Below are 12,712 nucleotides of genomic sequence, written 5' to 3' on the forward strand. Positions count from 1 at the left end.
ACATCTGTCATGCTTTGGAAAGAGCAAAAATATGCGAAGCTGAAAGTGGGCAATATTTAAAAGACATTATTTTTATCCATATAGATTGTTTAAATTTTGCATATAAAAAAATATTTTTCAAATGTGTAAGTCATATTTTCCGAAATTACAGAAATATATAATCCAAAATAAAGAATCTATTTTAGTTTAAAATCTTTCCGTGACGTTTTGGATGGTCTCTCTCGCTCTCTCTCTATCTCTCTCTTTCTTTCTCTCTCTTTCTTTCTGTATATATATATATATATATATATATATATATATATATATATATATATATATTCATACATACATATACGTAGATATATTTATATGAATGCAACGTCTTGTCAGACGAGTGCCACTCCCTCAGACACTTAAAGTCCATGAGCCCAAAAATGACTTCCATCGCCACAGGACCATTTTATTAGACAAATGCCTGAGGGAGTATCTATACACAGATGATGTTACAGAGTCTTAGCTTTGTACGACAGCTAAGTCTCTCTCTCGGTTCAAAATGTTCATATCCAGCAACAAGCAAGAGCAAGATAGCTAGTAACATGTTAAACTGCAGACCAGTTTAATTCGGGTCCTGGTCTCCCGTTTTATGGTTTTTTAAATCAAAGATTTGCTTCTCCTAGAAAGGTTGCCTTCACCATGGCTTACGGGAGCCCTCTCCACCCCAACACACACATACATACATACACACAAACACACACGGTGCTAGTTGGCCGTTGAACCCGTAAAAGGGTTCATTCGCCCCTCGGAAGGTCTTGTTTTTAATCCTTCAGGGAGACTAGCCACCCTCCTCACTAAACAAGTCTGGTGGTGGAACTAGTTTAGTCGCCGGTGACCCGACCATGAGGCAGGTAGTACTGGGTTACATGGTTCCAGTAGCATATGACATGACCTGCCATACAAAAATATATATATACATACATACATACATACATACATACATACATACATATATCTATACATACATATATGTATATATATGGATATATATACATATATACATATATACATATATATATACATATATGCATATATGTGCACATATACATATATATATATATACATAGATTAATACATATACATTTATGCACACACATCTATATATATATATATATATATATATGAGAGAGAGAGAAAGAGAGATGACAGTCATTTTAATCAAACATGTTAATAATATCGATAGCTATTTTTATTTCTATTTTTTATTTCAACTTTATTGGCTTTCAGAAGAAATCAAGGTGCTAATGGCTAAAGCTGGATTATGAAATATATAGACGTGTATATTTTAGAGTTTTTCCTACCTCTCAACCCCTCAGTGCATAACGAACTGAGATACAGTGACTTTACTTTCTTTAACGGATCAATTACAAATGCTATAATAGTTTTCCTTATCTTGCCGGATTCAAAGACAAGAATTAATATGATCTAGTGGGGTATCCAAATTTGGGCTGTTACATAAAGTAACATCAGACGGAGCCCATGTGAACAAGGCTGTGTTATTTATCAGAGCGCAGTATCCTCATGTCATATTTTTCTGACAAACCTTTGTATAGAGAAACCGAATACATTCGAGGATGATGTCTAGTAAATAATTGAAACTGCTAATTCAAGCTAGAGGATAATGTCTAGTAAGCATTTAAATTGTAAATCGCTCTCATTTCTCTAACCTGTCAAGTCACCCGTAACATTCGTGCTGATAACAAACTCCAAGAAAACATAATAAAATGTCATACTTTTCACTTACCATCATGTTATTTTTATCTCGTTGGCTGGTCTGGGAGGTGCACATGTGTATGTACTTCTTGGTGAAGCCATGTTTTAGCTACGGAAGAAAAAAAAGTATTGACATAGTAAATATATGTATCGAAGAAAAAGAAAGCAAGACAAACCGGTAAAAACGTAAAGCTACTATACAATTCACGTTTTGTTACGATTCTAATGGTTATAACATTTACGAAAAAGGCTACAAAGAATAAGAATTAAAGTTAGAAAGTTAATTAAATTAAAAATTGTTTTTTTAATCTGATTAAAGCAAATGAAAATTAAAAAAATAGAAAATAAAAATAATAATATGTCCATTTTAATAGAATTATCGATAAAAATGCTTCATCTTTAGCTAACTTGTTAAAAACTTTAAACCTCGTTACATACCTTTCTATTTAAAATGGCCATTTTGAAAACGTCTTAATTCTACTCTCTCGGATCTAAATTCTGGTTATTAATGCCTTTCAGAGACAGCTTATAAAATATATTTTTCCAAAAATTAAAATAAGAATTTGATAAATTCCAAGAACGAATTCACGTTCCTTTGCCGACATAAGGAACAAATTAAGTATGCACAATTCCTAACCGTCACTGACACCCACTTCCATATTCCCCATTATATCAATAATTAATATTTTGTTCATTTTTCTTTTATCACTGCCATTCTCTTTTGTTACCTTCTTCTGTATATGTAACCATGTTAAATTATGCCCCTCCCTTAGGATTTTTCTCCTTTATTTCATCCCTCCTAACTTTTTTCATTTCTTATAGAACAGCTTTTAAAATCAGTGTTGTCTTTATACCTTTACTTTTGTATAAAACCGGTTTTCTCTTCCGCTTCTGATGAGAACTATTTAGCTTCGAAATTCCATAGGCTAAAAAGATTTTTCCCTATTTGTTATTTCTGGAATCAAGTTCCCATAAAACATTGCCCCTTATCTTTTTTCATTTTGTAGAGCTTTTCAATCCTGATAAGTTAATCTTATTATTGAAAATCTTTTTTTTTCGTGTTAATTTAATGCTATATTACATATTATAAATATACATATCTTATTATAAAAAATATATTAAATATATATTATATCATATATTTTATATATTGTATTAGATATGTCAGGTGGACAAGAAAGTCCTTGCGTTTAAAACTCTTAAATACAAATGAACATATCTCGGCCCAAATAAAAATTTATGATCGAAATAAGCATCATCAGAATCAAAACACTTTTGCCAGTAAAAATCTTGCGTTCTGGTGGTGATGAAGTCGCTTAACGCGTTTTTGATATCGCTAAGATTTTTTAGGCATTTCTCACGCAAAAAGTTGTCGGGATGCTTAAATAAAGGGTAGTCGGTAGGGGAGAGATTTAAAAAATATGGCGGATAAAGCAAAGTTTCATAGCCCAATTCGTTCAACTTCTATAAGGTCGGTTTAACAAAGTGTGGTCGGGCATTTTCTGTTGACTAATGCTTGGTGTTGTTGTTCTTCGATTTATTAATAGTAATTCTCCGCCATAATGGTTTTGCCAACATTAAATAAAAAGCTGTAATGGATGAGACCGGTCATCAGAACTTTTTTGGTGCAACTCTGGCTTCGTTGGCGTCTAACAGCTGATCTGAGCGTCGCCGGTTGTAAATAATCCACTTTTTATCGGAAGTCACAGCGCGGCCGAAAAACAGGTCGTTCTCGTTGCGTAAAAGAAGGGAGAGTGATATTTGATGACGGCGTTTTTTTTTTGTTTTTTTTTGTCGTTCAATTTGTGAGGCACCCATTTGTCATGTTTTTGTTTTTTTTGTCTTTCAATCCATCTCAAGTGGTTGGAAATCGTCGTATACGTGACGTTCAATTTCGAAGCAAGAGTATAAGCTTCGACTAAGGCTCTTAATTGATCGTTGTCAACATCTGAGTGCCGAACACTACGTTCATCAGTTTCAAGACTCTCATCGGCGCCACGAAATTACTTAAACCACCATTGTGCTGTGCGTTCAGTAATGGTTTCTGGGCCAAACGCTTCGTTGATATTAGGAGCTGTTTCAGCAGTTTTTAGGCTTAGCTTGAATTATAATGTGCAGATTTGTTATTTTCCATCTTGCATTCAACGTTCGATAGAAGGACATAATTGTTTTGCAACGATTATAATTTAAATGATTAGATAAAGCAACAACAAAAAAAAAAACACAATTTAAAATAATACATAAACTAAAAATATCAGAACGAAAACTTATTCGTAAATACATCATTTGAAATCAAAATTAAAAATTCCGCAAGAACTTTCATCCAAACATCATATTATATATATATATATATATATATATATATATGTGTGTGTGTGTGTGTGTGTGTGTGTGTGTGTGTGTGTGTGTGTGTGTTTGTGCACCAAATCATATTCTAAGATCATTAGTTTTGCAGACGACATCATCATATTTGACAGCATTTCAAAGGCCGTCAAAAACCAAGCTGTTTACGATATTTTTTTTTACCCAATCTTCAACACGTGGTGCAATGGGGAAAGGGTAGATTGTCCCATTTTATGCATACAAAACGCAACTTCTGTCGTTCATCACCAACGCTCTGATCCTCACATGATCCAAATGGAAATGAATGACTCTCGTCTTGACGAAGCACAGACTTCTGGAACTGACCGTCATTCACAACCTAATGTGAGAGTATTACATCAAATCCGTTGCCATGGTCGCTGAAAACAATGGTTGGATCAATCTACCTCTCCATAAGGTATATCACTCGCGGCACAATTCTCTAACAATATAAGAGCGAATACGTGCTAAGGTAAAATAATCTTGTCACATCTGAGTATGAGCTGCTTAGCACTTTTTCTTACCTTAACCAGCGATATTCTGTTTCTTCCCTACTTACTATTACTCACAGAAAAGACTAGTGAGTTTATATATCTCTTCTATTATTATTTTCATGGCAATTGCTCGACTGAACTTTAATCCATGGTTCCCCGCCCCTGTAAAATACTCACTCAAATACTCGTCTAGCCACAATCACTGTCTACAGATACTCTCTATCTGAGCTCAAAACTAAACGAGGATTCCATGACCAACGTTTCTTTCCTAGAACTGCCTGAGAAACAATACAGCGGAACTGTATCACGACTAACTCTAACATGATATTTAGCAAGTTCGAGTATTTTAAGATAAAACCGCTTTCGCTTTTATTTTAATGCAAAAGTAACTATGATGAGCATGTTCGTTATTTCAAGTCCAATTTGTACGAGTTCTTGTCAAGCCGTCTTATTGAATAACGCTGGCTGACAAAAAAAATTGTCATGGTTTCGTAATGAAATGGAACATGACATGTAACGTTGCATGATAACGTAAACGAACACATTGTCCAGAAGAAGAAATGAATAAAACATGCCGTTGATGAGAACTGATAAAACAGAAAAAAGCATGCTGTATCGCGAGTGGTTGCAAAACGAAAGTAATGACCAACCGGGAGAGGTAATTAGGAAGAAAACACCTTCTTTTTTTTTTTTAGCTAAGAGTAACTTAGGAAGGGAGAAAATGGGTTCAAAACAGGGAGGGAGAACACCTAATTTTAACGTAAAAACGGTATTAAATCGCAAACATCTCAACAATTGACCTTACGAGAAACAATATGATTTTCGGAATTAGCACTCCAAATTAGTCTAAATCAGCTTAAAAACCTTGGGGACCAAAAAATTTTTGGCCAATGTAATCAATTTTTGCCCCATTTTCGACATCACACCGGTGTTGTCTCACAACCTGACATTCTAACTTTTATCTTTGAGCGGCCTTTGGGCTTTAATAAGCGATGACTCCCTAGTAAACACACACACACACACATACACACACACATACACACATATATAGATATGATGAAAATGATGGAAATAGTATTCCGACAAAATAGAGAAAATAAAAAGGAACAAACCGTATTATGTGTTCATCAACGTTTCGTCTTTATTTCGAGACTTCCTCTGGATGAATGAGATTAAGAAACAAAAAATACCAGTACAAAATATTTGAAAATGTTTCACGTGCACAGTGTGACGCAGTTCTATTTCAGAGAAACGGAAAAAAGACGTTGGAAATTCAAAAAGGAGGGGGACGGCTGGCGCTGTTAAAGAGAAGAAATTTTAGTGACGTCATATAGTCGTTAATATAATTTTAAAACTATGAACGCAAGTTAATATTCTTATTGGGAAAAAGATATATCTGTTGAAATTCAAATATAAGTTTGTAACAGAAATAAAATGAGTGTTTTTTATGTAATTTATTGATTAAGATTATGTGTTAATTATTACAGGGGGTGTTTGAATGGTGTGAGAAAGTTAACCTGTGTCTACAGTTAAATAATGTTCTTTTAATAAAAGTTTACTTATTAATGGCGCTATGTTATAGAAACCTCCACGTTGTTTAATAGTGCTTGAAATTGCGATAAGCGCAGATTCAAGAAGTCTCCGGCGTGGTTTATTTGAAATAAATTTAACTACTTTTGCTTGTTTAAAGTCAAAGGTGTGGTTATGTTGCAATGAATGAGAGAATAATAATAACGTATTTATGATGGCAATTATGGCAAGGAATAGTGTATATACCTCCATCGGAAACTGGTTTGTTATAGAGATGTTTCGTAGTTTTTAATCTATGTTTTATGGTTAGTCATGTGGTTTGTACGATAGGAATTTTTAGTTTGTTTAGTATGTTATAGATTATTGCATTATTGGTGTGGGTAGGTAAAAGAAGATGTCTGTTTATGAGAGAAAGGTCTGGTGTGTATGATTTTTTTTATTATTATTTATTCTGGAAAATATTTATGTGGCTTTTCTCTTAGCATTCAATATGAAATATGTCGGATATTGCAAGGTTTTCAAAATGTTTGTGAGGTATTTGAATTCTTCGTCCAGATATTCAGGAGTGCAAATTGCCATCATAAATACGTTGGTGAAACTCAGCGTAAATTGGAAAAAAGGCTCAATGAACATAAAAGAAATATAAAAAATAGCAATTCTCTAAGTGCATTATTCTCTCATTCATTGCAACATAACCACACCATTTGACTTTAAACAAGCAAAAGTAGTTAAATTTATTTCAAATAAACCACGCCGGAGACTTCTTGAATCTGCGCTTATCGCAATTTCAAGCACTATTAAACAACGTGGAGGTTTCTATAACATAGCGCCATTAATAAGTAAACTTTTATTAAAAGAACATTATTTAACTGTAGACACAGGTTAACTTTCTCACACCATTCAAACACCCCCTGTAATAATTAACACATGATCTCAATCAATAAATTACATAAAAAAACACTCATTTTATTTCTGTTACAAACTTATATTTGAATTTCAACAGATATATCTTTTTCCCGATAAGAATATTAACTTGCGTTCATAGTTTTAAAATTACATTAACGACTATATGGCGTCACTAAAATTTCTTCTCTTTAACAGCGCCAGCCGTCCCCCTCCTTTTTGAATTTCCAACGTCTTTTTTCCGTTTCTCTGAAATAGAACTGCGTCACACTGTGCACGTGAAACATTTTCAAATATTTTGTACTGGTATTTTTTGTTTCTTAATCTCATTCATCCAGAGGAAGTCTCGAAATAAAGACGAAACGTTGATGAACACATAATACGGTTTGTTCCTTTTTATTTCCTCCCTCTCTCTCTCTCTCTCTCTCTCTCTCTCTCTCTCTATATATATATATATATATATATATATATATATAAGGAGAGTAGAAAGTCTTATTTTGTCCTTTAGTCCTCACATTCCAGTTTCTGCATTTTAGGGATATGCCTTGTTTCACTGTATAAAATAATTGTGTGAATAAACATCAAAAATACATTTCTCACCTGAATAATTTCACCATATCGCACTCTCTTTCCCAACTGGCGCTTTTGTTCGGCTGCATTGTCTGCATTTTCAGCTTGGGCTGCCAACTGCAAAGAAAAGAAACGTAAAAAGTCACCAAGTACCAGCAATCAATTCATATGCCTGTATCAATTAATTAATTTATACGGCATGTATTCAACCGAACGTAAGCATTAGCAGCAGCTGGCTGAAGTTGTTGTGTTACTTGGAATACACTATTAACAAAAATTAGTCGTTTGACTTAGAATGAGTTGGTTATGCTAAATTGATAGTTGAATATGATTAAATTCATGCATTAAACATAAATTACAGCCAGATCAACCCAGTAGTTTCCGATAAAAAAATAAAACATATACTTGTACTTATTAATTTTTAACTATACATCGAACGGATACCATAATTCTTAGTTCGCTGCACTTTATCATGATAAATGCACGTGCAAAATTTCAGCGAGGTCGACCTAGTAGTTTCCGAGAAAAATTGAAACTTGTATACAAATCGCTATTTTCCCCCTAACTGTGCATCGAACGGATACTACAATACCTAGTTCGCTGCATCTTATCATAACAAAGGTCTATAGAAAATTTCAGCGTGGTTGGTACAGTAGTTTCTGAAAAATATCGGAATGAGCAGACATAAGCCGACATACAGACTAAAATATTTATAATATAGATATTAATACGTATTGATTCTGTTTCAATATATATATATATATATATATATATATATATATATATATATATATATATATATATCAGTATAGATAGCTATTACTATTGTGTAAGACTCAGTAAGGTAAATCGAAAGTATCTAAATTGGATAATCAGAGACTTGACCCTTTACACATTTATATGATTATAATATTTATAACGAACCAGATGTGATTTCACTATCTTTTAAAGCCAACATTTTGCAAAACATTTTGTAGCAAATTCGCCTTTTTACGATCAAAATCTAGTCAAGTGGTTAATGGCATGAACTGACGACCTGGGTGTTCCAAGTTCGAATCCAGCTCGTTCCACAAAAAAATCACTTTCACTTAGAGTACTGGCAACATTCAGGCGGCCCCTCCCGAATTATCCGATGTTTTTCTAGAAAAAAATCTGCCTAAAAAATATCGTGGAAACCAATGCCAACAAGAGAATCTTCGAATTCATACGATATGTTAAGCAACATCCAGATACCTGTCCGGAAAGTTACCAATCATTTAAGAATCCCTGTGCCAACAAGGTAACTGGTCCAAATAATATTCCCATCAATCAAGTTAAGAAACTTCAATGTCTGATCATGTATTTAAAATATTGGAGATCGGTTAACTGCATCTCGGTACAAACCAATAAAGTTTCTTCTGTCAACCACTTATACATAAACCATCTTTTTAGTGACAAGAAACATGTATTCCCATTGCAAGATCAACGGCTGACGTGCTGGCTATTATATCGCACAGGATTAGTGAATCTGTCGACGAGACTTCGTTCTCGGTGATAGCTGTTGATATATAAAATGCTTATAAGTAATGTTTGGCAGAAAGGTTTGTTTTACAAGTTAGTTATGGAATACGAGGAAATATCATCAAAACTATAAAACCCTTTCTCTCCCATCGGTCCTTTAAAGTAGCTGTTGACACGCAGAAATCTGAAACACATTTTCTATTTATACTATTTATCTGTTGCGCCAATGGTCCTTGCGATAGTAAAGATAAAATTATGAATTATTTAAGACTTTTACCAGGTCATGGCTAAAGGTAAGTTACCTCTGTTTGAAATTCAATACAGATTTCTAAATTTGATATAAGAATCCTTTAGTCCGACAAGACGCACCTACGAGGGGCGTGCAATAAGTAATGCTCCTGACCCACATCCTATAGCAGTAGAGCAACGAACATTGGTACAGTTATTAGTCTTTCTCAACATAGGAACCACCCAGAGTTATCCATTTCTCCCATCATTTGATGCAGCTCTGGAGACCGTTTTTGTAGAACACCCCAGGTTGGTCCTCCAACAACGATATGACTTCAGAAATCAATGCTGCATCATCTGGGAAACGCTTTCTTTTCAAAAACAACTTTCTGGCTGAGAAGAGGTGAAAGTCAGAGGATACAAGGTCAGGAGAGTAGGGAGGATGGGGAAGGATTTCATAACCACACGCCCGTGCTTCTGATCTGGCGACATGCGATTTGTGGACCGGAGCGTTGTCCTGCAGGAGGAGGGTACCTTTGCTGATCGTGCCCCGCCTCTTGATTTTGATAGCTTCCCTTAATTTACTCAAAAGTGAAGCATAATAGGCTCCTGTAATTGTGATACGCTTTGCCAGGAAATCTGTCATCACTACTCCATACTGGTCTCAGAAAACTGTGTGCATTACCTTGCCAGTGGAAGGCTGCACCCTTGCCTCCTTTGGAGGTGGTGAGTCCAAGTGCTTCCACTGCATTGACTGAGCTTTGGTCTCTGGATCATAGTGATGGACCCAGGTTTCATCCTGTGAATTCAGTCTTTTGAAAAATTTTGACTCATCTTCTTGGCACATCTCCAAATTCGTCCTCGAGCACTCGACGCGTTCTCGCTTCTGGAATGGTGTGAGCAACCTGGAAATCCATCTGGCAGACACCTTATGCATATGCAAATGGTCATGAATGATAGTTTACACAGACCCTGTACTAATCTTGACATCTTGGGATATTTGATGAATAGTAATGCGCCGACCTTCCAAAATGGCAGCCTCAACTTGAAAGACAGATGCCTCATCAATGGCAGAAGGGGGGGCGACCAAGTCTGGGAGCTGTTTCCACAGATTTCCGGACATGTATGAATTCACGATACCAGCGTTTTACAAGGTCATATAATGGGGCATTATCACCATAAGTTTCTTTCATTTCAGCAAAGTTTCCTGTGCATCCTTTCAAATACGAAAACTGGATCACTGCTCGACATTCAACAGGCTCCTTTTCACACCTGACTCAGTTCAAACAACTGTAAAACAGAAACCACAATTAGTTCAGAGCTGTAATTTGCAACATAACCCGTAGAGATATATCATTGCACATGCAAAATTTCAGCTAGATGAGGCAACTGGAAGCGGACCAGAGGCATTACTTATTGCACACCCCACGTAAAGGTCAGTGGTTAAATCAGCTAACACGTATGAGAATAAGATCCAATTTGAGAACAAGTCTGATTGATCGAAAGAACGCTGTCATGTCTCAATGATCCATTCTGTACCGTACTCTGTTCATAATCTCCATACCTTCATCTTCCAAACCACATTCTGAGATCATTTGTCCACGTCTATGCAGATGCTATAACCACGGCAACACTTCGAAGAGCATTGATGACAAGATCTTTCTGATTAACCCTCACTTCCAAACTAAAGCAAGTACTTCAATGTGAAACAATTGCATAGGTTACTTTCAATGCATCTAAAATCAAGTTCATCTCCCTTTAACTACGAGAGCTTGAATCTGTATTTCTTCCCAGTTTAAAGCAATGTGTTTTCCTTCAAGACAGCCTCCTTCTTTGATAAGCACATAGGACTGACTTGCACCCTAGACCTAAAAAGAAGACTTACTCTAAATATGTTACTAAGATACCTGGGAAAATTCGATGGATCATTCTACCGCTCTGGAAATTACCATACTCCTGATGCAGTGTTTTATTTGTACAAGAGTCATGTTTGATATATCAGAACTCAGCCATACTTCTGCAGATTTCGTATTTAAAAGCGAAAGGTTATTCACGAAATATATATATATATATATATATATATATATAGATAGATAGATAGATAGATAAAGAGATAGAGACAGACAGAATGAATGACAAAAACCTATATTCCAAAATTCATGAATTTTGGAATATAATGTTTTGTCATTTCTCTATCTATCTATCTATCTATCTATCTATCTATATTGCTCTATAATTACATTGAGCTTCTTAAATAAAGATTGGTATATATTATGAGAAAATATATACCTACAGATATATATATATAATATATATATATATAATATATATATATATATATATATATATATATATATATATATATATATATATATATATATATATATATAAAAGTGAGAATGTGTGTGAGGACACTTCTCAACCTATAAATTCAAAAACATTTGATCTACAAATTTGAAATCGTATATATGTAGGGTATTCAGACACATGGAAACAGTTTCATCCGTTTTCATCGGAAAAAAAGAGCGCTTACCGATTAAAAATTGAAAATTAGTACGTAGGGGTGACCGGAGTTTAATCTGCTTGTCAAATGTTTCGCGAATGCGCATGCGTGAATTGTTCACATAACAAACAACTAATGACAGGAAAAAGTAGGTCCGAAAACATTTTTCAAACGTGTAAAGCTGGCCTAATAGTTATCGTACTCGACTCACTGTCTTTAGGTTTTGATTTCGATCTCAGCTCGAGTATGTTTTTTTACTTACAAGAAGTGAACGTTTTTACAAAAAAAAAAAAATTGGAATTTATTATTGAGGTGAGCAAATTGTATTATTTATCTCTTTTGTTTATTACGGACTATTATCCGCATCTTTAAATTTTTTCACGGCGTTTCGGCCAACTATTTCTCTAGTCTTCGTCAGGATGTTACCAACGACGGCCAGAGGCTTAGTTGGAACTTGATGAGACGACAACAGCAAAGGTTGGGGATGTAATTAAGAGCTTCGAAGTTCCTGTCCCGTTGCGGTAACAACCTGACGAAACCAGAGGAATAGTTGGCTGAAGCATCGTGAAACAACAACTTAAAGATGAGGATAATAGTCCTTAATAAATAAATGAATAAATAATATCGCATGTACATGTCTCGGTTTCTTTCCATTTTCTTACTACATTTTTTTATAGGAATTTAATACATACGATATTTCTGTTTATAATAAATAAGACATCTGCATTAGTAAAATATAATATTTATGCGTATTTTACGACCGGGCAATGCCAGTCGGCCTGCTTATATATATATATATATATATATATATATATATATATATATATATATATATATATATATGAAAGTGAAAATATGTGCGAGGGCATTTCTCGAC

At 34.5% G+C, this 12,712-nt stretch overlaps 1 protein-coding gene across 6 annotated transcripts in view; it reads right to left on the bottom strand.

The window, feature by feature from the left end:
• LOC145254652 (inositol 1,4,5-trisphosphate-gated calcium channel ITPR3-like) overlaps positions 1-12,712 on the bottom strand; it is a 1,190,449-nt gene that overhangs the window by 657,524 nt on the left and 520,213 nt on the right. For all 6 annotated transcript variants that reach the window (XM_080113294.1, XM_080113292.1, XM_080113293.1 and 3 more), the window contains exons 5-6: positions 7,635-7,721; positions 1,778-1,855 (exon numbers count right to left, since the gene is read on the bottom strand). In XM_080113294.1, the coding sequence (XP_079969420.1) occupies positions 1,778-1,855; positions 7,635-7,721 (165 nt within the window). The remainder of the gene's footprint in view (positions 1-1,777; positions 1,856-7,634; positions 7,722-12,712) is intronic.

The sequence above is a fragment of the Euprymna scolopes genome, chromosome 30, assembly GCF_053919585.1.
Source record: "Euprymna scolopes isolate OS-2025 chromosome 30, ASM5391958v1, whole genome shotgun sequence".
NCBI lineage: Eukaryota > Metazoa > Mollusca > Cephalopoda > Sepiida > Sepiolidae > Euprymna > Euprymna scolopes.